The following is a 23,001-nucleotide window of genomic DNA, read 5'->3' as shown; positions in this document are numbered from 1 at the left end:
CCTGCTCAACATCCCAGCACCGTACATCCCGTCATCACACATCCCACTCTGCTCAACAACCCATCACAGCATATCCCATCCTGCTCAACCTCATCCAACAGCTCCTATTTCAGCACCCAGGAGTCCCAGGGCAGGACAGACTCTTGTAGCTCTAAGAGCAGTTGGAGACCTGGTCAAGTCTTGCTTATTTTTCTGGTGGAGCAAAATGATTGAAGAGTTCTTAATCATCTTAATCAAAACAGAGCCACCAAGATGCTGAAGGGAGTGGAGCATCTCCCGTGTGAGGAAAGGCTGAGGGAGCTGGGGCTCTGGAGCTGGACAAGAGGAGACTGAGGGGGGACTCATTCATGGGGATCAATATGGAAAGGGGGAGTGTCAGGAGGATGGAACCAGGCTCTTCTCGGTGACAACAATGATAGGACAAGGGGCAATGGGTGCAAACTGGAACACAGGTGGTTCCACTTAAATATGAGAAGAAACTTGTTCCTGGTGAGGGTGGCAGAGCCTGGCCCAGGCTGCCCAGGGCGTTGTGGAGTCTCCTTCTGTGCAGACATTCCAACCCGCCTGGACACCTTCCTGTGTAACCTCATCTGGGTGTTCCTGCTCCATGGGGGGATTGCACTGCATGAGCTTTCCAGGGCCCTTCAACCCCTGACATTCTGGGATTCTGTGATCATCCCCCATTACAAGTCAGGAAAATGGTGCTTAAATTCTCTCTTCAGTTCAAAGCCTGTGAGGTTTTCGTGTTTCGGTAGAGGAATATAAGCAATTTGAACACTATTCTTGCATATCCCAAGGGGAATCTTCTCTCCTTCCTTGGAAGGGAGGGAAGCAGGTTTTAGAACTGGCCCTTTTTAGTAGGCTTGGTAAGTAGTGGTGTCAGCAGGAGTGCATGAGCAAAGCAGAGAAACTCTGTGCAGTAAGAAAACAAGTAAATAAAATAAACCTCTTGGGTTTTGGCTGGGTTTGAAGAAAGTAATAACTAAGCTTGTTATTAATATAGCCATCTGTTCCTCCTCATCTGTCCTTTGGCTATGAGCTCTTTGGAATGGGTTATTGTGCTGCCTTTGGGCAGTATGGCTGGTGTGGCGCTTGCTACACTGAGAGCGGACAGCGCGATATCTCCTCGAAGAGCTGCGGATCTGGTCAACATCACTGGGAGCTGAGGGGGTGTTTACTGGGTGAGCTGGCTGCAAAATGGGGCAGCTGTAAGCTAAAGAATAACAGCTACTCCGCAATAGGACTTAGCTGGGAAACTTGTTCGAAGTTTTATTCTGAACTGGACTAAAGCTGAGGCACTCGGTGCAAAATCCAGGTTTTGGAGTCGGGCACTAATCCGTTCCCGGATCACCAGCCTGGGCCATGTATTGAAGCGTGATGCTGTGCGTGAGACTCCAAACCCTTCTAAAGGGTTCGAATGTTTCTGGTTTTGCACTTTGTGAATGAATGGCAGTGTGGTTTTGCATGTATCAGTTTTTAAAAGGATCTGTACCAACCTGGTGTGGTTTTCTCTATTTCCTCGCTTGCTAGGAAGTGGACATCGTGGTAGCGCCGTGTCGCGGGTTCCAGTCTGCCGAAGCCACCTTGGGGGAGTACGTGAACCAAGTCTTGCCTGTTGTCATCTTTGCCATCAGCGAGGACGAACTTTCTTCTTCCGACGAGAATGAACTGCGCGAAATCAAAGAGAAATTCTCTTTGCCTATTTTCTTCTTCAAAGTGCCAGAGTTGGGGGTTGAGCTGATCTCTCCCAAAAAAACTGAGAATGAAAAGTCCTCTCTTTACTGCCAGCTGATGGACTTGGAGTATCTGAGCACCAACCACTGCAGCTGCGGAGCTCCCGCTCCTGATGCCGATGCCCAGAGCGTGTTGGTGGAGCAGCCGGAGAAGCTCCGTCTCTTAAGCACTTTTTCCAGGCAGGTGCTTCAGAAGCATCTTGTGGAAGCGGCGACGAGTTTAAACGAGGTGCACTGCCGCTGCCTGAACATCTTCATCAACCAGGCCTTCGACATGCAGCGGGACCTGCAAATCACGCCCAAGAGGCTGGAGTACACCCGCAAGAAGGAGAATGAGCTCTACGAGTCGCTGATGAACATCGCCAACCGCAAACAGGAGGAGATGAAGGACATGATCATAGAGACTCTTGGCAATATGAAAGAGGAGCTTTTGGAGGATGCTGCTAGTATGGAATTCAAAGGTAATGACCGGCGGGAGAGCCATGGGAACGAAGCGATTAAGGGTTTTAAAGGGGAGTGATGGGGGAATATTTGCCGGTTGAATGGCAGGGTAGACAAGGGACTTTGCAAGAAAATTCAGAAGCAATAGACAAAACATTTTTCTGGGTAAAAAGCACTGGCCTTAAATGAGAGGCCTGAACATAGTTCTTCTAAATCAGCCTTTTCCCCCCCATGTACTCCTCTGCTTTAATTCCCTGTTCTGCCAAAGGAGAAAATAAACTCTTTCAACTTTGCCTCAGTGGACGTGTTGAGACTTGGGAATAAACCTGTCCTAAGAAAAGAAGCTGGTGGAGTTTTAGCGCTGAAGGCTCAAGTTGTACTTTCTGCTTGATTTCTTTGTCTGAGAGAGGTTTTCATAAGACTTGGCTACAGAACCTCCTAAAGTGAAACCCCTCTGGGTAGGTAAGGTTTCAACACAACATATTGTGCTCCTGAAGCCAACACTTGGCGTTTGGTGTGTGTTTTGGGGAAATGTGGGAATTCTCGCTGCATCTTCCAGCACCAGAACTTCCAGGAACACGCACATACGGCGTCTGTCGGAAACATCCAAGTGAAGACTTGTAGGTTGATCCTCCACAGCTCTTTTCTCTTTGCCATAACAATCATAACAATCTCTTTGCCATAACAATCGACCTGGACAGGCTGGAGAGTTGGGTGGGGAATAACCTAATGAAATTTAACAAGGGAAAGTGTAGAGTCCTGCATCTGGGCAGGAACAACCCCAGGTTCCAGTATAGGTTGGGAAATTACATATTAGAGAGCAGTGTAGAGGAAAGGGACCTGGGGGTCCTGGTGGACAACAGGGTGACCATGAGCCAGCACTGGGCCCTTGTGGCCAGGAAGGCCAATGGCATCTTGGGGTGTATTAGAAGGGGGGTGGTCAGTAGATCGAGAGAGGTTCTCCTTCCCCTCTACTCCGCCCTGGTGAGACCACATTTGGAATATTGTGTCCAGTTCTGGGCCCCTCAGTTCCAGCAGGACAGGGAACTACTGGAGAGAGTCCAGCGTAGGGCAACGAAGATGATTAAGGGAGTGGAGCATCTCCCTTATGAAGAAAGGCTGAGGGAGCTGGGGCTCTTTAGTTTGGAGAAGAGGAGACTAAGGGGGGACCTCATTAATGTTTATAAATATATAAAGGGTGAGTGCCACGAGGATGGAGCCAGGCTCTTCTCGGTGACAAACAATGATAGGACAAGGGGTAATGGGATCAAGCTGGAACACAAGAGGTTCCGCTTAAATATGAGAAGAAACTTGTTCCTGGTGAGGGTGGCAGAGCCTGGCCCAGGCTGCCCAGGGGGTTGTGGAGTCTCCTTCTGTGCAGACATTCCAACCCGCCTGGACACCTTCCTGTGCGACCTCACCCAGGTGTTCCTGCTTCAGCAGGGGGGTTGGACTAGATGATCTTTTGAGGTCCCTTCCAATCCCAAACATACTGTGATACTGTGATCATTTATCTCCTAAGCAAATGCAGCTCACTGGGCTGATGGGGAAAGATTTTGCTATTTAAAATGAAATCAGAAATAACTGGTTTAATAGAAATAATTTTTTGTGAATTCAGTGCTCTTCTAAGACACAAGAGAGGCCAAAACTGTATAATTTTGTTTCACGTGACTGATTCCTCCCAATTTCAAACTGGTGTGTTATCCCCTGGGACAAAGAGGAGAAATGATGGATTATGTTTAGTCCTGCAGGTTAGGATCTGGATTTCTTTACTTCTGCAGGTGGGAAATGGATTTTTCCGATGTCTTGAAATGCTTGCTTTGTAGTGCCTGTATAAAATGTAGTCCTCAAAAAGAGCTTAATTGCAACATAACCTATTCGCATGCTGCAAAACAACCCAAAAAAATATGCTAACAGTATAGTAAGTGTGTGAATTATCCCTGTTTAGGGCTGCTATTGCTTCTTTGTCAGGACAGGTAATAATTCCTGTATTCTGTCTGTCCCACACTACACAGATCTGGAACACTGTAGTGCCCAAGTTCAGGATCCTGAGTACGTTTGGCAATGAATATCACTTAGAGTGCAGCATCTTGTTGAGTATCGGCATTTGAGGTAGTATCCTATGAGAAGGAAGGGGTTATTTTGAGGAGCTAATGCCATCTGCTGATGGCTGGATCGGTTTTAATTAGGCTGGGCTCTTGCTGGCCAAAGTCCAGAGCCAAGGTCTTCAGCTCCTGGTGGTAACATGGTGCTACTCAGAGTGGTTACAGCGCGTGAGCAGCGATTGCTCAGGGTTTGTTTAAAAGTACCAAGTGGTAAGATGTGGTATTTTGACTTCACTGCAACCTGGAGTAGCAGCTGTGCATTCCTGGAGCTACTCTAGTGCTTTTGTACTTTCTGTCGCAGAATACTGCGTTACTCAAGGTCTGTAGGGCTGGTTTTGGACCTCTGTAAAACCGGCGCTGTAGCATTGGATGTGCAGACTGGCAAAAATTGCGGCAATCGGTGTGGGTGGGTTGTGCTGTTATTCTTGGCTTTCTTTGTATGACTTAGAAACACCATTGGCTTCCCAGTAGAACATCTGCATTTAAAGTAAGGAATCTCTGAAGGAGCAAAAGAGCGTTTGGAGCAGGAGCTGCAGCTCCTTTGCAAAACGCTCCAAGCAGCTCTTGGTGGCCATTGCTGCAAGAGTGACACATTGAGTACAAAAGATGCCTTTATTCTTTTTTTGTGCAGATATCATCATTCCTGAGAACGGGGAACCCGTTAGTTCCAAAGACATCAAGTGTTGCATCAAGCAAATTCAGGAACTGATTATTTCTCGATTAAACCAAGCGGTTGCCAACAAGTTAATTAGTTCGGTGGACTATCTGCGCGAGAGCTTTGTGGGGACGCTGGAGAGATGTCTGAAGAGCCTGGAGGAGTCTTGGGAGGTTTCAGTACATCCTACAAGGAGCTTGGAGAAGTCAAAGGATGTTTCTGTCCACATCACAAGCAATTATCTCAAACAGGTATGGCGACTTCAATGGCTGTCTAGAATATTCTTCATAATGGCCTTTATCCTGATCCAACAAGGCGGGAGGAGACTGAGATGCTCAGTGAAATTAGGGGAATGCAGCTCTGGTGTCTTTGAGGGAGGTGCTAGAACTGAGCAACAGTCACTTAAAGACCCAGTACTTATTTTTCCTAAATCTGTGCCAAATAACCCAATGACAGCCTAGAAACACCCATGTCCTTAATACAATAAATATAACCAAATTATGGAATATCCCATATAGTGTCCTTATTTTTCATTTTCAAGGTCTGCTCAATTTTACAGTGACTATAGCTTGCAAAGTTCTCATCTTGCCATCTTTCCCCTGCTTTCCAGATATTAAACGCAGCTTATCATGTTGAAGTCACTTTCCACTCTGGCTCAACGGTGACCAGGATGCTGTGGGAGCAGATCAAACAGGTATGGGTGACATTATCATTTATTTCTAGCGTGCGTCGCTGTACAGAGAAATGTTTTCTGCGCAAAGAATAAGGTGAATACTTGCAGCTGCCGTCTCAATTTTGACTTTGGACACATGTTGGAAAGCCGTTGCTTGCCCGCTCAGCTCTAAGGCTGTGTGTATAGTTTATTTCTGGGGAAAATACCTCTTTAGTGCTTTCTTTCTGTACCAAAACAGCAAAGGGGAATGATGGTCAACACTTTGAAGCTCTTGCTCTTCATGCTTTGGGTGACTGGTTGGTTATTTGGGAGTTTCTTATGGGGTTTTTTGCTTGTTTGTTTTGCAATGTATATTGATTCAGGTCAATTGACTCCTTTCCCGCCAGTGCAGATCCAGTTTCCTCAGGTCTTTGTTTGAAATTTGGCTCTGTTAAAGCATTGGTTTTTCTGAAGTTCCTGCTTTGACCTTTACTGCCCTCTCCCCATTGAGATTCAATATGGATGGGTGAGAGAAACACAAGTTTTTTCCCAAATAAGCACAAGTGCGGACTGAGTGGTAATAAACCTTCTGATTCCTCCAGCCTGGGAGACGGATCCAAACTGGGTGTGCAGCAGATGGATTTCTGTGGCTTCTAATAAAGGGTGGAGCAGGGTGTCTTAATGACCAAGCAATTAAAGTGGTTCATACCCACACTTGGGATTTCCGTACCTTGACAGCATGTCCGCCTGGAAAAAGTCGTTGAACTGTAGCTCTTGCCAGCTTAGGAACATCCCCCTTCCTGAGTCTGTTCTTTCAGGCTACAAGCTGAGAGCAGCCTGTTCTCTGGGGGCTTTGATGCGGAATTCAAAGCTGTCTTAAGATCTGCTCATGGAGGGGCACTCGCTCCGTTCCTGCTCAGGAACAGCCCCAGCCAGGGGACCAACACAGCTCTCGACAGGAGGTTTTCCTGACTGTCCTGGTTTTGTTTTAAACAAGACCAGCTCTCTTGTAGTGAATTTAACAGGAGTGGCATTGATACATTTGTTTTGTGTTCCGAGTTGTGAGTCGTTGGCTATTGAAGATGATACGCATCTTGTGTAGCTACGAATATAAAAATTGAGAATTGGTTTGGCTAGTACAATCCCTGCTCTGCTGCTCAATATTTTGAGTGTCGAACTTAAACAAAATGTTATCTTCATGAATTATCTCAGCTTCATCTCTGCATGAAAATGGGCATGAAATTCCAGTTGCTGCTTCTGGGTTATCAGTGAATTCTGGGCCAGAGGTAAAACAGTTCCAGTGGGAAAGATTGCTGTGGGCAGCCACTTACTGACAGCTTCTCCAATGCGTAAAGGTGTTCTGTCTGTCGTCTGACACTCTTCCTGTTTTCTGGGTGGATCACCATGTTCTTGAGTATCTTGATGGGTATTGTCAGCCAGTAGAGTAGAGATGGACAAGTTCACCACCCGGGAAGGGTAGAAATGTAGCAAGTAATCAGCTATCTTCTCCAGCAATCATTTATTTTTAGTGCGTCTCTTTCAATTAACACTTCAGCTAAGTTCTTCTAAGTAACTGCACTTTTCTGAATTTAGCTGCATGTTTTTTCAGACGCTTTTCGCTCCGGAGCTGATAACGGTAGCAGCGGCACCCAGAAGAGGCCCAGGTTTAGACTTATTGCTATGGCAGCCACGGTTACTGATACATTTTGCGTGTCCCATAAGTGAGAGGGGCGCATTTGCAAGGAGAGGCAGGCAGAACAGGTGACTAAAATTGACCAACTGAGTCACCGTTTACTGCAAGGGGACACGGTAGTGACGCAGCCCTCGACAGGTGTCACAACCGTGAGGTTTTCCACGCACTGGCTGTCTCACCACGTGTGTTGTTGGTCAGATGTGAGAGGATGCTTGGCTTGCAGGAATGAACTCAGCAGATGGTCACAAAATTCAAACCTGTTAGTGTGTGTGCACAATATTGTGATCGATACCTCTAAATTGTTTGTAGTTGCTATAGGTAATTATTGAGCCGAATTCTATGTGCAGATGATGGTGCGTTATTCCAAGCAGCCTCAGTAAATTGACTGATCCTTTCTTTTTGTGTTAGTGCCTTAATTCTATTTCCCGTTTTCCTAGATCATCCAGAGGATTACGTGGGTCAGCCCACCTGCCATCACCAGTGACTGGAAAAGGAAAGTCGCTCAGGATGCCATTGAGAGCCTCAGCGCATCCAAGTTGGCCAAGAGCATTTGCAGCCAGTTCCGGACCAGGCTCAACAGTTCCCATGAGGCTTTTGCAGCTTCTCTGCGACAGGCAAGTGTGTGGAGCTGTCAGGGAGGACTTGTTTTGTACATTGGTGCTTGCAGAGACAGGATTTTTAATTGCAGAGATAGCTAAATGAGCAGGTCATGCAGTTAATGCTGCTGTTCTGTAGGCAGAGGTGGCAAAGCTGATTGAGCGTCCTGATACAAAGTCCCATTTTTAAACCAGGCGTGCTTAAAGTAGGATCTCTCCTCAGTTGTGCAAGAACCCTCATGACTCCAAGGCTTCACAGCAGGCAGCATTACAGTGTCTCTGATATCTCTCGTAGTTAGAAGATGGCCATTCTGGCAGGCTGGAGAAAACAGAAGACCTGTGGCTGAAGGTGCGGAAGGATCACGCTCCTCGGCTGGCACGACTCTCACTGGAGAGCAGGTCCCTCCAGGATGTGCTGTTGCATGGTGAGTGCTGTGCTGGATGTTGTGTTATATTCTGCTCCCTCCTTCTGAAGTGGGTTTAGTGTCCAACTGTGGCCCCTCAGTTCCAGCAGGACAGGGAACTGCTGGAGAGAGTCCAGCGCAGCCACCAAGATGCTGAAGGGAGTGGAGCATCTCCCGTGTGAGGAAAGGCTGAGGGAGCTGGGGCTCTGGAGCTGGACAAGAGGAAACTGAGGGGGGACTCGTTCATGGGGATCAATATGGAAAGGGGGAGTGTCAGGAGGATGGAGCCAGGCTCTTCTCGGTGACAACCAGTGACAGGACAAGGGGCAATGGGTGCAAACTGGAACACAGGAGGTTCCATTTAATTTTGAGAAGAAACTTGTTCCTGGTGAGGGTGGCAGAGCCTGGCCCAGGCTGCCCAGGGGGTTGTGGAGTCTCCTTCTGTGCAGACATTCCAACCCGCCTGGACACCTTCCTGTGTAACCTCATCTGGGTGTTCCTGCTCCATGGGGGGATTGCACTGGATGAGCTTTCCAGGGCCCTTCCAGTCCCTGACATTCTGGGATTCTGTGGGTGTAAAGAAGTAGGAGGGGTGTTTTGCTTTTCACTCAGTGAGCCTCCATCAGACACATTCTGAGAACCTTGGCCTGTGGGAAGCTCTGGGCTGCCAGCCTGATAGCGTACGGGAACTAATAAACACGTTTTAACGTCTGACTATTTATGTTGTGCCTTACAGGCAAACCAAAGCTGGGCCGTGAGCTGGGCCGAGGACAGTACGGTGTGGTCTATCTGTGTGACAGCTGGGGAGGGCATTTCCCCTGTGCGCTGAAATCCGTTGTTCCTCCAGATGAGAAGCACTGGAATGACCTTGCACTTGAGTTTCACTATATGAGGTGTGTGTAGTAAGCGCATCTCTCGTTCCTTGTGGATCTCCTTAACTTCACTGCTGCAAATGCTATAGGCAGAACCTTGCCTGCTGTAGTTCGGCTTGCCAGTGCCACTGCAAAATCACAACAGGCACAGAATGGTGGGCAGACACGCTCCTTCCTCTTTTAATCTGGTTCTCTGGTGTCTGTGCTGTTCAGGCACTTGCTATTTTGCAGAGTAAATTAGAATTAGAGTGTGATAGCACACAGTTCTTCTTCCCTGATTTCTGGTGTTGAATCATCCCTCCTTTCCTAATCTTTGTCCTGCCTGACTTCACAGAAGGAAATGATGGATCTGCACTGCAGAAAACAGCTGGTTTTCAGTCAACAGCTGCAGGCAGGTGCTGCAGTACAGACAGCCGAAATAACACAGTATTTCTTTGGTACTACAACCTTTAATACGCTTTCTTGAGTTTAACTGGATCAGACAGCTGTATATTGTTATCAACCCCAGAACCACGGGGTGCTGTGAATTTTTACTGTGCGGCACATGGTGTAGGTGCATCTTACTGTTATAAAGCGGCAGCTGTTGAGCACTTTTCCTTTATAAAGTGGGGCCTGGCCTGGGGAGAAGGATATAAGTGACCGGCTCTCTGTGCTGAACTTCCTTTAGGTCTCTGCAGACACACGAGCGGCTCGTACATCTCCACGGTTCTGTGATAGATTATGGCTACGGAGGAGGCTCCAGCATTGCAGTCTTACTGATCATGGAACGGTTGCACAGAGACCTCTATACTGGACTAAAGGTAACAATAATCCATGTGCAGTATGTACATTTTTGTATGCCTTAAAAGAATCGATACCTAGATATCTATTAATATGTAAAATAAAGCCAGAAATGCTTTGTTTTCAGTGTTGCAAAAGGAACTTCCCACTTGTAGGAATTAAATCTGTGTGTGTTTATTCTTCAGGCTGGGCTAGAATTAGAAACACGATTACAGATTGCCTTGGATGTAGTTGAAGGAATCCGTTATCTTCACAGCCAAGGACTTGTGCACCGGGATATCAAACTTAAAAATGTCTTGGTAAGGAAAACTTGTGTATCTGGCTAATCCTGAGGTTTTATGAGGCCTTTTTAGTGAGAGGGAGAAGCACAATGTAAGTGAAATAATAGCTTTCTTCATTCAGGATGTTTGAACTTGGGGTTTTAGCCGCAAGGAGCCTTGCAGTGAGGTTTCCCTAAGTCATTTTCAGGCAGAAAGCCCAGGGAGCTGTAGAGTCACTTCTCTGGAAGGTTGGGAGCTGGAGCTACAAGTCGTGTTTCCAGTTCCCAGTTCTCTCAAACCCCAACCACACCCTCTATGTAGAAGACAAGTGAAGGCACGTCTTGTTACTGAGCTTAACTGGGTAAATGTCCACGAGCAGCCAAGTAATCGGAGAAGTTTACTTAAGAACAAGTGCCCAACTCTTCAAATATAAACAGGTTTTGAAACCTTAATATTCAAATGCAATACAAAACCGGACAAGTGTGGTTATCAGCTGCCTGTGTGTGAATTCTCCTACAGCTTGACAAAAGGAATCGAGCCAAAATCACTGACTTGGGGTTCTGCAAACCAGAGGCCATGATGTCGGGCAGTATTGTGGGCACACCTATTCATATGGCTCCTGAGCTCTTCACAGGTATGTTCGTCCATTCAATCCGCTGCTGTCTCGCTCTGCCTTCCATTTTGAAGGCCACGACTCTGAATTAATGTCTCAGCTCACTTATGAGTGAAAAAATCATTAAAAGAATTAACAAGACTGCCTGCTTAGAATGCAGAGTGTGTATTTTTTCTGTATTTTGAGTCTCAGTCTTAAATCTTTGGTTAATTGAAAGAGGATTCATAAGCTTTGAAGTGATTAATACTCTTGCAATTGGAAGGTTAAATCATTAGTTATGAAGCTGAAAATATTTAGCTTTCATAGGCACATACTTCAGAAAGGATCCCATTTTTTTGTATAGATAGCAAGTAAGGTGTTTTCAAAGTGGTACTTACATGTGGCATGTGTTCAAATTCACTGTGGTGTGAACTCTGGTGGGTGTTTTTCTTGAGTGAGCATCTTCCAGTAGCACTTAAAGGTCTGTAACACATTTACCAGAATCCTCTTGGTCTATCTGAGATAAAATCAAATTGCAGCAATCCTATTTGTGTTTAATTTATCAAATATTATGCAACGAAATGTTGGTGGTTAAGTCTGAGATGCACCTGTACTGCAGCATCTCTGAACCTCAGCTTGGGAAATGCTGGTACAGGTGAAGTGTGTAAATCCTCTGGGAATCAAACTTTCATCCCGTGACCTTTGGTGATGTGTTACTAAGCTTCACACAAATCTTGCCTTCTGGCAACGAAGTTCTAGTTTTCATTTGAGGAAGCGGAACACAAATTAATCCTCAGACTGTTCGGATTTCAGCCATGGGTGCTGCACTTTGGCCACAACCACCCCCTGCAGCGCTCCGGGCTGGGTGCAGAGTGGCTGGAGAGCAGTCAGACAGAAAGGGACCTGGGGGACTAATGGACAGGAAGCTCAACATGAGCCAACAGTGTGCCCAGGTGGCCAAGAAGGCCAATGGTGTCCTGTCCTGTGTCCAAACTAGCGTAGTCAGCAGGATGAGGGCAGTGATCCTTCCCCTGTGCTCTGCATTGGGGAGGCCACACCTGGAGTATTGTGTTCAGTTCTGGGCCCCTCAGCTCAGGAAAGAGATTGAAGTGCTGGAGCGGGTCCAGAGAAGAGCAACAAGACTGGGGAAGGGACTTGAGCACAAGCCCTATGGGGAGAGGCTGAGGGAGCTGGGCTTGTTCAGTCTGGAGAAGAGGAGGCTTAGAGCTGAGCTCAGCACTCTCCAGAACTACCTGAAGGGCAGTTCTAGCCAGGTGGGATTGGTCTCTTCTCCCAGGCAGTCAGCAATAGGACAAGGGGGCATGGGCTTAAACTCTACCAGGGGAAATTTAGGCTGGATATTAGAAAGAAATTCTTTACAGAGTCCGGCATTGGAATGGCTGCCCAGGGAGGTGCTGGACTCACCGGCCCTGGAGGTTTTTAAACTGAGATTGGACGTGGCACTTAGTGCCATGATCTAGTAAACGGACTGGAGTTGGGCCAAGGGTTGGACTGGATGATCTCTGAGGTCTTTTCCAACCCAGTCCATTCTGTGATTCTGTGATGAAGATGCTGTTTGCCTTGCTGACCAAGTGTGTTTTTTGTCACAGGGAAGTACGACAACTCGGTGGATGTTTATGCATTTGGCATTCTCTTTTGGTACATTTGTTCGGGACATGTGAAGTTACCAGAGGCTTTTGAGAGATGTGCAAGCAAAGATCACCTGTGGAACAATGTTAGGAGAGGTATAAATGGCTTGTTTTGAACTCTTGGTTGCTACCTTACGCTTGAGTAAAATTTGAGGAGAGATTAGGAAAGCCTTTTTTTATCCTCTTGGAAATGAAAGGTAAAAATACAAGTTGTATTGCTTCAGTGACGGTTTAAAGAGTAACACTTACCTAGTTAAACGTGGACATGTTCTGCTGAAAGTCTAACTAAAATTAGTAGGGAATAAAGAAATAAGCTTGAAGTTAACCACCTCCTTGCCGTGGTGTCGCAGGAGCTGTGCTGGAGCTAAACCATGCAAAATAGTCCAATGCTTGTGATGTAAAGCAGATCACAGAACCAGCCGGGCATGATCTCCTAAGGAATGTTTAATCCCCTGCCATTTCTGGAGGCTGTGGGGATCTGTACGTTCAAGCGCTTCATACGCAAAATGCCGGGGAAGCTGCTGCTGCTGGGCTGGATGTTGAGTAAAACACACCGGTAGTTTTTCGCCTAAAATATAAACTTACTCTTACACCTGTGTAGGTTTAGTGTAGTGCTGTGTTTAGTGGTGGTTTACTCCTATGGTATCAGAATGCTTTGTGTCCCTAGTTCCTTCCTGTTTAATCTCTCCCCTTCTCATGTGAAATAGATTAACTCAGCTGAGCGAGTCTTTGGTCAGAAAGCTGCGCTCGCTGCTTGTTCTTGTGTTGAACTTGCTCCCAAAGGCACCATTGTGAGTGGGTGTGGGAGGACCTATTTTCTTATAGGGGAGGGTCTTCATTTTGCTCCCAGATAGTTGCAAAGAGGAGGCTCTAGTGAAACTAAAGGTGTTGGGAGCATGCTTGATCTCCTGAGTGACTCCAGCAACGCTCCCAAAGATGGTGACATGTAAACCTCTATCAAGAGCATTAGACCCCAGACAGTCTACTCTGGTCACTTCAGCCTGCTCCAAAATAATGCACATCAAAGTTTTTGAGGTCCGCTGATGGTAACCACATCCTTCTCCGTTTCCCAGGGGTTCGCCCGGAGCGTCTCCCGGTGTTTGATGAGGAATGCTGGCAGCTGATGGAAGCCTGTTGGGATGGGGACTCCTCCCAGCGTCCTCTCTTGGGGATTGTCCAACCGATGCTGCAGGGGATCATGGACAGGCTCTGCAAGTCAAGCTCTGAGCACCCCAACAAAGGCTTGGATGACTCAACTTGAAGCACGGAAGAATTTTTAATTGTGGGAGAATTCGGAACCCCGAACTCTGCAGATGGCTTCTTCACATGTAGCTCTTTGTGGCTAACGTGAGTGGGACAGGTAATAGCCACCAGAAGATTGCTCACAGAGGTGAGACCTCGGGGATGTTCCACCTTGAATAGCGGCCAGAGAAATCTCCCCCGGTACACCCCACTGATGCTAGTTACCCCGCTGCAGCTTTTATTACGGAGTTGTGCAAATAGGATAGAAAAATCCCCACCCTTAAACTAAAAGGGGATTTTTGCCGATCCCACCCAAACACTCATCCAAGAAAAGCATCTTGCGTGTTCCAGGTAGCGTCTGTGTTGCTAGGAGTCGATCCCAACAGTCTTTACTCAGTAAAGTAAAAGATCTTCCTATTAACTGATGGCCATAGGTGGCCTTTGGTCCACACGTCACTATCCCAATCGCTTCTCGATTGGCACCAATTTCAGTGTGGCTGGAGAGAAGGCGGAGGCTCTAGGCTAGAAAGTGTTTAGAAGCTGAGAGCATCTGGCTGAGCTTCTTGCGACACTCCAAATGTTTACATTGACAGGAGCAAAGCTTCCATGTTTTACCTAAAGGGGTTTATCCACTGTTCCACTGCAGTGCAAACACCCCCAGTTATAAGCTATTTATCTCTTGTGTACCCTTCACCTCTTCTGTAAACAAGCTCTTTTTTTCTAGTCATTTTGCTTCATGATAGTTGAACGTCTGAAGAAACCCGACCTTTCTTTTATGGTCTTCTGGTAAAATGGAAGACTTCTCAGAGGTGACACATTGTAAAACCGAACCAAAGTCATTACAACTAATGACTGTCCATGGGGAAAATGCCAATTCATTTTTAATTAAACTTGGGGTTTGGATTAGTTGTAAAGGCAATAACAGTTTTAAATTGTGCGAACTGCGACAGATGGATTTTTTTAAAAAAATAAGGTTTCTTCAGCTTTTTTAAAGTCACGTGCTTGGTGAGAGCAACTCGAGGGAAAACAGGTCATTTGTTCTTCAGTAGCTGTGTGTTGTGGCTGCGTCCGTTCATCTGATCGTTCACTCTGAATTCTCTAATCTGGCTGTGTTAAGAATCAAAAACGGGAGGGGAGGGGATTCCTTCGCAAGGAAGGGGCGGGCGCTTCTGGAAATAAAACCCTCGCCCCTTTTGCATTTCAGGGGTGAAGTCGGTTGATCTTAATGTAACGTTACCTGTGGGTGGAGGCTGAGACAGAAAATGCACCTTGTTTACTACATGAGTTGGCAAGTTCTCCCTGGGTTTACTGTTCCTCCAGCTGCAGGGGATGGTCACGCAGAGCTGGTGGTTCCCTGGGAGCTGCCGTGCTGCATCCCGAGCAGCGCAGGTGTGTGGAATTTATTGGCTCGTACACAGCAAAATTACAACTGCTAGTCTGCCTGTTAAACAGCTTGAACAAAGGAAAGGGATACATAACCCTGCAGTATTAGTTTAGCTTAAATCTTCCTTTCTTTGTGCAATAAACAGAATTAATGCGCTTTTATATATATATTATATATAATATATATATATAAAGACTTTTTTACTTACCCACAAGCGTGGGCGTTTGTGGTCTGTGATGGCGTGAACAGAAGGGTTCTCTGCAGACGCAGCCCCCCCAGCTCAAAGCGCAGCAGCCAAGAACCACCCGTGCAGACAAACACAACCTTGTCCCGAATGAGAACGGGAAGCGTTTCGCTGCCTTGGCGCACGCACTCCAGTGACACTAACAGTATTAACTCTGTTCTGCTCTGCGTGGTGGTTCGTAACCTTATTTAAAACTAGGAGAGTCAAGGCCAGTCTCTGGCAATTACTGGAGGTAGCTTGTGTAAATAATATATGTATGAATAAAATAGAAATCTCTGTATATGTAATTCCAGAAATGTCTTGTATGGCTTTTCCTGTGTAGCCGGCTCCAGACACTTAGCTGATGCTTTATTTTTTTTATTGTTATTTGTAGCTACCTTGATGTCTCGTTTCCCTTTGGTTTGTCTTTTTGCATGTTTTGGTATTGTAGATCTGCAGGTTTTCCCAACCTCAGTCCAGCTACTTCTCCGCATTCTTTTCTTTCCCGTTGGGTATAAAGTCTGCCAGACTGAACTTGTTTTGAGAGATTTCACACACCCTGTTTATCTTTAAACCTAATGCTCCTCACCCCCCCATTAGAACAAGGAAAACGAGGTGAATAATTGCTTTATTAAAAGATTCCACAGAGTGTAAAGTGAAAGTGGGACCAAACTCAAACACCCCTGAGCCTGGTGCAGTCAGTCTGTTCTTCTTCCAGACATTTATTGCCTCAATCTACTGAAGATGTTTGTTACAGTGTGTTTTAATGTTATGTTATAACCTGTGCATTGTAACCAGGTGGTGAACTGGCTTCTGTTGTATATGGATGCAAACTAAGCCTTGTGATCATTGCCACTTAAACCAAGATAAATCCCAGAACAGGGAGGACTGAACTTCTCCCTTCCTGGAGGCTTAAAGGGGAGATCAGGCCTAAAATGATTTGGGGAATAAAAGCTTTGTTTAGAAAGGTTTAGGTTTGGCACCATGAGGTTCCGGTCTAGGTGTTAGAACTTGCTCTGCACTCCACAATCCCCAGCCCAGTTTTAAACCTTTCCTTCCCCCTCCTCTGACTGGGATGAGCTGGGAGAAAACCCACTCGCACTATACGGGATAAGGAACGGGCTGGAGGCTTCAGGACACTCACTGTGCCTCTGGATCAGATCCTGGGCTTAAGTCTGAGGATTAAACTTACACTAAACGCCTTGTTTGCTGACTGGAAATCAGCCGTGGTCTCTTTAGGGAGCAGGAGAGCAGCCTCTGCTTGCCCTGAACCCACTAAGCTTGGCTTAAATAAGTTACACAAGTCACTCTTTTTTTATTTTATATATATTTTTTTCTCTAAAGCACTATTGCCCTTTTCAGTAAAAAGCGGCCCATTATCTGCTTCAAACAGCCCTCGAGGCTTAAAAAAAGTAGTAATAAAATAGCACTAAATGTTCTGAGAGCGGCTTCACATGCTCGGCCGGGGCAGCGGGGCCAGGCCGGGGGTATTGGACCAAAAAGATGTCACAAGTTTCCCGAGCGCGTACGAGAAAGTGCAATAACCGGAACGCCCGAGCTCAACCCTTGCGTTTTATTATTATGAATTATTCCTGTTGCTATTGTTTTTTTGTATCTGACCCGCGCGGTACTAACCCCCCTCCCCTGCGCTCCGTGTGTTGTAAAAGACGCGACTGTGAGTTCAGCCTTCGCCTACCGGGCGCCGCTCAATAAAGCTGCTGTGACCGGTCGCTCTCGGTGCCTTTGTCGCTGCCGCCGCCTCTCCCGGAACGTCGGGCGAGCGGCCGCGGGGCCCGCCCGGAACCCTCCCTGCGCAGGCGCCGGGCTGCCCGCCGCGCTGCCTGAGCCCCGCCGCGCTCCCCATCCCCGCTGCCGCGCGGGGAGGAAGCAGCGCTGGGCCCGGTGGGTGGGGTGGAGCGGAGGCGGGAAGTGCCGCTGAACCACCGGTGGACCGCCGGCGAGCCGCGGCGGCGGAGGAGGAGAGGAGTGCGGGTTCGTCAGGCGAACGGCGGCGCGGCGCGGCGTAGGCCCCCGGCGGGGTCCTTCGGCGACGGGGACTGAGGGAGCGGGACGGCGGCCGCGATGAACCTGGAGCTGCTCGGTGCGTGCGGGGCCGGGCGGGGGCGGCCGGGCCGGGGCTCGTGTGGAGCCGCCGCCGCGCCGGGGGGGCAGCGCGGTGAGGCGGGGGGCGCGCCTGACTCAAGTGTTGTCTTCGCGTTTTGTTGCAGAATCCTTCGGCCAGAACTACCCTGAGGTAAACGCCCCCCCCACCCCGCCCCGGCCCTCCCGCTGCAGCCGGCGGGGCCGGGCTGACGGCCGGCGGGCTGCGCTCTTCCCCCGCAGGAGGCTGACGGGACGCTGGACTGTATCAGCATGGCCCTGACTTGCACCTTCAACCGCTGGGGAACGCTGCTGGCCGTTGGCTGCAACGACGGGCGCATCGTCATCTGGGACTTCCTCACCCGGGGCATCGCCAAAATCATCAGCGCTCACATCCACCCCGTCTGCTCACTGTGGTGAGAGGAACCGTAGAGTTGTTTCGTTTGGAAGAGCCCCTCAAGATCGAATCCGACTGTTCCCCCACCCCTGGCACTGCCCCATGTCCTGAGAACCTCATCTCCGTCTGTCCAACCCTCCAGGGATGGTGACTCCAGCACTGCCCTGGGCAGCCTGTTCCAATGCCCCACAGCCCTTTGGGGAAGAAATTGTTCCCAATACCCAATCTAAGAGGCTCATTCTGTCTCAGAAGAACTGACCCTGCTGTTTAGTCATAGTTGAACTCACAGCTTATGTGCCAGCTGTGAAAGGCTCTTCTCATTTTTGTTAGAAATTGACCATTCCTGTGTTTACTGAATATCAGGTGCTTTGATACAAGGGGAGGAGAGGTAGATGCTGATCTCTTCTCTTTAGTGATCAGTGACAGACCCAGGGAACGGCAGAAGATGTGCCAGGGAGGGTCAGTGGGACATGATGAAAAGGTTCTTCACCCAGAGGTGCTGGACACTGAACAGGCTCCCCAGGGAGGTGTCACGGCCCCAACCTGACAGTGTTCAAAAAGAGACTGGACACCGTCCTCAGACACACGGGGTGACCTGTGGGGTGTCCTGTGCAGGGACAGCAGTTGGACTCCATGATCCTTCTGGGTCCCTGCAGCTCAGGACGTTCTGTGATTCTGTGATACCCAAATGGCTCTTAACACGTGGGCGTGTTGCTTGCTGCAATGCCAGCCCCTTGCGGGATATCTAGTTAAATTTTAGGATAGTTTCCTTTAAGAGCATTTGGAAATGTTTTAAGCTGATTAAGTTTTTGGATGCTGTAGCGCAAAGGTTATTTTTCAGACTATTTGATTTATGTTTAAACCTTTGTCTGATAATTTTAAACTCTTGGTGAGCGTATGTTTTACACATTTCAGTAGTAACTTTTACTTGAACTGCATCTCATTACTGTAGCTGGAGTCGAGATGGCCACAAATTGGTGAGTGCTTCGACCGATAACATCGTGTCGCAGTGGGATGTGCTCTCTGGAGACTGCGACCAGAGATTTCGATTTCCTTCGCCTATCTTGAAAGTTCAGTACCACCCTCGAGACCAGTAAGTCCTGAGAACAAAAGGTTTAACGCTCTCATTTTGGTGGAACTGATGATCGTTAAAATGTTTTTAGTACAGTTTGCAGAGTGGTTTTTCCAAATCTTATGATTTTGGTTTATCGTCTTGTGATTAGGACCCTAACTGCATTTGTTGTGGCCCTTTTTATTATGAAAGTATCAGGATGGGAGGAGAGTAAGCAAGGGAATGATTCTTGGAAATGTGTGTAGAAATGTCTCAGTGAGTTTACAAGTTACAGCATAAACTTGGAGATGTTTCCAGAACCAGAAAGGAAATTAAAGTAGACATTAGCTTAATGTCATGTTGATGAAAAAAATAAAAGATGAAAGAGATACATTTCTGTATTTTTTGGTGTAGGTTGAGATTTTTTTCCTGCTTCTAAATGTGGAAATTCTTTTCCAGAGAAGAAACTGCTACCTCTTCTTTTTCTGCCTTGCAGAAACAGAGTATTAGTTTGTCCCATGAAGTCGGCGCCGGTGATGCTGACACTGTCGGACTCCAAGCACGTCGTCCTGCCTGTGGATGACGATTCTGATCTCAATGTCGTGGCCTCCTTTGACAGGCGAGGGGAATACATTTATACGGGCAATGCCAAGGGGAAGGTGAGACCTCAGCGGATGGCACCGGATGCAGTAGCTTAGATTATCTCCCATCTTTATCAACATGTTTAACATTTCTGGGTTGCGTTCTTTCTTTTAACGTACAAATAAGGCTTCCTGAATGTCTCTTGAATAATTGATATAGCGTTGATATGATCTTCTGAATAAAACATCGCGCTTTATCTTTGATGAACTCTAGACTATAATCTTTGTCTGAGTTAGGTCCTTGTGTTGCTTTTGTCTTTGACCATATTTGTTGGATCCTTTTCCAGTGTAGATAAACCAATATTTATGTCGCAGAAACTGTAGTAGAACTACAGTTGCAGAATCCCAACTATTCCTGTGTAGATTGCTGAGGCTTCTCTTGTCAGGGTTAGTAGCTGATGTGAAAGGTTCTAAAAGGGGAATGAGTTATAATGGAGACACTGATTGCCTTCTGTCTTCTTAATCTTCAGATCTTGGTCTTAAAAACAGACACTCAGGATCTTGTTGCTTCCTTCCGAGTGACAACTGGCACCAGCAACACCACAGCTATCAAATCAATTGAATTTGCTCGGAAAGGAAGGTGAGTGACTTTGCCTGGATTGAAAACTATAGAGTAGAGTGACAGATCATATAAGGTCTTAAAACCCCCCCATAGTTCTGTCATGGAACATATTCTGATTCTTTTCATTTTCTTTGAATTCTAAAGCATGTTCTGTGCTCTGCTTCCTGCAGCTGCTTTTTAATAAACACAGCTGACCGGATAATCAGGGTGTACGATGGCCGTGAAATTCTCACTTGTGGACGGGATGGGGAACCTGAACCGATGCAGAAGCTGCAGGATTTAGTGAACAGGTAAGAGGCAGCAGAACGGCTGCTCAGCCTGACTTGAGAAGGTGAGGTTTGTGTGCTGGGGAAGATTATTCATCACCATCTTATTGAGTGCAATGAATAGATGCTTTAATTTGAAACCTGTCCTTCACAAGTCGATTTGAAGGTGAAATATTTGTGGGTGGGAATATGTGAGTTCTCAGTCTGAAGAACAACCCCACAGTCCTCCCTCCTCTGCGCTGTGCTGTTATTTCACTGTTTAACTTGCAACGTCGCCTTTGCACGCAGGACCCCGTGGAAGAAGTGCTGCTTCTCTGGTGACGGTGAATATATAGTGGCAGGTTCAGCACGACAGCATGCCCTGTACATTTGGGAGAAGAGTATCGGAAACCTGGTGAAAATCCTCCACGGGACCAGAGGAGAGCTGCTCTTGGATGTTGCAGTAAGAAAACCATCCGCTTTTACCGTGTTTCTTGTTATTTTGAAAACTAAGCTTTTCAATTCCATTTACCAATGAAGCTCCTCCGCTTTTCTCTTTCAAATAAATCTAGTGGCATCCTGTCCGACCGATCATAGCCTCGATTTCGAGCGGCGTGGTGTCAATATGGGCTCAGAACCAAGTGGTAAGTGGTTTAGATCATTTCCTGAAGAGGATTCTCCCCAGCTGTTGCCATCCTGGTAGGCTGAACAGTTTCACATTGAAATCCTTTATTAAATCCCCATTCAACAACCTCTTTAGGTTCACCTGCTTAACCTGACGTGTGTTTGCTGTCCTGCTGAATGTGAGGAGGGAACTCACACCTGAATGAGGCTCAGTTTTTGTGATCTTGCGTGTGACTTGGGGGATTTTAATGCAGAATGAGACTGTAATTTTACGAGTCCTTGCTCTTTTGCATAAGGTAAAAATTGTTTTCAATTTGCTGTGATTCAGGAAAACTGGAGTGCCTTTGCGCCCGACTTCAAAGAGCTGGATGAAAATGTAGAATATGAAGAGAGAGAGTCAGAGTTTGACATCGAAGATGAAGACAAGAGTGAACCAGAACAGACAGGTACTGCACAAACTTGTGTTTCTATGGAGCAAATAATTCGTAGTCGTAATACATGATCATCCTAAAAATTAAAAACTAGTTGTTATGGTAGTTATGCAGGGGTGGTACTTGACAAAGCAGGAGTGGGTAAATGAAGATATACGAGCTAACACAATTAATGTGGTACCTGCCAATTGACATGCAACGTTTTTTTTTAGACATGCTTCCACTCTCCAATGCATTTTTAGGCAAACAGATGATATCGGTGCTTGGGTTTGCTCTCAACAGCAGCGGTGCTGGATCTGCAACAGTAGCAGCACAACCTCTGCCCGCTTGGTGGTGCCAAAAAGACGTGTACTGATGATCTAGTAAACGGACTGGAGTTGGACCAAGGGTTGGACTTGATCTCTGAGGTCTTTTCCAACCCGGTCGATTCTGTGATTCTATGTTTGAATTAAGCATTAAAACAATTTTCATCTGATTTAGAACAAGTTTAGTGAAAACAACAAAACATTAAAAAGGTGTAAAATCTTTTCTCTCGCTTCGTTACTGGTGTTTTATGACAGTAGATCTGTGTTAGAACAGGTTTGTTTTCTGCTTTAGTTCTCACTTCTGCGTGCTTAGACATTTACACACAGTTGCATTATTTGTGACTAATTTGGCCTTTTTTTGTCTACAATTCACCTTTTTTCCCTGGTTCTCAGGTGCTGATGCTGCAGAAGATGAAGAAGTGGATGTAACTAGTGTGGATCCCATCGCTGCCTTTTGTAGCAGGTGAAAAAAGAATTATTTTGTTTAAAGCACGAATACAAAATGTATCACTATGTTTCCCTGTATAATATGTTATCACAACCTCTAGTTTTAAACGATTTTTTTTTCCTGCAAAGCGATGAAGAACTGGAGGACTCCAAAGCCCTGCTTTACTTACCCATTGCTCCTGAAGTTGAAGACCCAGAAGAAAATCCCTACGGGCCTCCACCAGACGCAGTTCAGAGTTCTTTAGCTGATGAGGGCATGGGTTCTGAGAAGAAGAGACAGTCCTCCTCCGACGGACCTCAGGCACCAAAGAAGAAGCCCAAAACCACCAACATTGAACTCCAAGGAGTACCTAATGATGGTGCGTAGAAGCTGCCATTGTTTTAGTGCCTATTCCTCATCTGAGATGGTTTTTAGCTTTGTCTGAATGCCCCAAGTTGAGGAGGTCACTCCATAATTTTCTTCTGCTCTTGGAGTCACTTCTGACAATGGTTATTGATAGCCAGCAACTCAGCAAATTTTGCTGGTGTTTTGTAAGGTGGGAAATATAACAAGGGCAAGTGTAGAGTCTTGCATCTAGGTAGGAACAACCCCAGGTTCCAGTATAAGTTGGGGAATGACCTGTTAGAGAGCAGTGTAGGGGAAAGGGACCTGGGGGTCCTGGGGACAGCAGGGTGACCATGAGCCAGCACTGGGCCCTTGTGGCCAGGAAGCCAATGGGACCTGGGGTGGGTTAGAAGGGGGTGGTCAGTAGGTCAGAGAGGTTCTCCTGCCCCTCTGCTCTGCCCTGGGGAGACCACACCTGGAATATTGTGTCCAGTTGTGGCCCCTCAGTTCCAGCAGGACAGGGAACTGCTGGAGAGAGTCCAGCGCAGCCACCAAGATGCTGAAGGGAGTGGAGCATCTCCCATGTGAGGAA

At 47.0% G+C, this 23,001-nt stretch overlaps 2 protein-coding genes across 7 annotated transcripts in view; both read left to right on the top strand.

The window, feature by feature from the left end:
- The window catches only part of DSTYK (dual serine/threonine and tyrosine protein kinase), a 28,533-nt gene extending 11,522 nt beyond the window's left edge, over nucleotides 1–17,011 (top strand). The window contains exons 3-13 of the mRNA XM_065038336.1: nucleotides 1,531–2,194; nucleotides 4,911–5,185; nucleotides 5,545–5,628; nucleotides 7,717–7,893; nucleotides 8,171–8,300; nucleotides 9,016–9,172; nucleotides 9,819–9,951; nucleotides 10,117–10,230; nucleotides 10,711–10,825; nucleotides 12,394–12,528; nucleotides 13,506–17,011. Of these exons, the coding sequence (XP_064894408.1) occupies nucleotides 1,531–2,194; nucleotides 4,911–5,185; nucleotides 5,545–5,628; nucleotides 7,717–7,893; nucleotides 8,171–8,300; nucleotides 9,016–9,172; nucleotides 9,819–9,951; nucleotides 10,117–10,230; nucleotides 10,711–10,825; nucleotides 12,394–12,528; nucleotides 13,506–13,693 (2,172 nt within the window). The 3' untranslated portion in view covers nucleotides 13,694–17,011. The remainder of the gene's footprint in view (nucleotides 1–1,530; nucleotides 2,195–4,910; nucleotides 5,186–5,544; nucleotides 5,629–7,716; nucleotides 7,894–8,170; nucleotides 8,301–9,015; nucleotides 9,173–9,818; nucleotides 9,952–10,116; nucleotides 10,231–10,710; nucleotides 10,826–12,393; nucleotides 12,529–13,505) is intronic.
- Nucleotides 17,012–17,185: 174 nt separating this feature from the next.
- Nucleotides 17,186–23,001, top strand: part of RBBP5 (RB binding protein 5, histone lysine methyltransferase complex subunit) — a 38,587-nt gene continuing 32,771 nt past the window's right edge. For 5 of the 6 annotated variants that reach the window (XM_065038344.1, XM_065038341.1, XM_065038346.1 and 2 more), the window contains exons 1-12: nucleotides 17,215–17,382; nucleotides 17,510–17,535; nucleotides 17,625–17,797; nucleotides 18,731–18,871; nucleotides 19,326–19,488; nucleotides 19,941–20,050; nucleotides 20,203–20,322; nucleotides 20,587–20,740; nucleotides 20,850–20,921; nucleotides 21,230–21,347; nucleotides 22,031–22,100; nucleotides 22,214–22,443. In XM_065038344.1, the coding sequence (XP_064894416.1) occupies nucleotides 17,364–17,382; nucleotides 17,510–17,535; nucleotides 17,625–17,797; nucleotides 18,731–18,871; nucleotides 19,326–19,488; nucleotides 19,941–20,050; nucleotides 20,203–20,322; nucleotides 20,587–20,740; nucleotides 20,850–20,921; nucleotides 21,230–21,347; nucleotides 22,031–22,100; nucleotides 22,214–22,443 (1,396 nt within the window). In that variant the 5' untranslated portion in view covers nucleotides 17,215–17,363. Of the gene's footprint in view, nucleotides 17,383–17,509; nucleotides 17,536–17,624; nucleotides 17,798–18,730; nucleotides 18,872–19,325; nucleotides 19,489–19,940; nucleotides 20,051–20,202; nucleotides 20,323–20,586; nucleotides 20,741–20,849; nucleotides 20,922–21,229; nucleotides 21,348–22,030; nucleotides 22,101–22,213; nucleotides 22,444–23,001 lie in introns of all 6 variants that reach the window. The other variant, XM_065038342.1, reaches the window with a different exon arrangement.

Source organism: Columba livia, chromosome 22 (assembly GCF_036013475.1).
Source record: "Columba livia isolate bColLiv1 breed racing homer chromosome 22, bColLiv1.pat.W.v2, whole genome shotgun sequence".
In the NCBI taxonomy this organism is placed as follows: Eukaryota; Metazoa; Chordata; class Aves; order Columbiformes; family Columbidae; genus Columba; species Columba livia.
The sequence above is the reverse complement of the archived record's forward strand: the minus strand, read 5'-3'. Positions and strand labels throughout refer to the sequence as shown.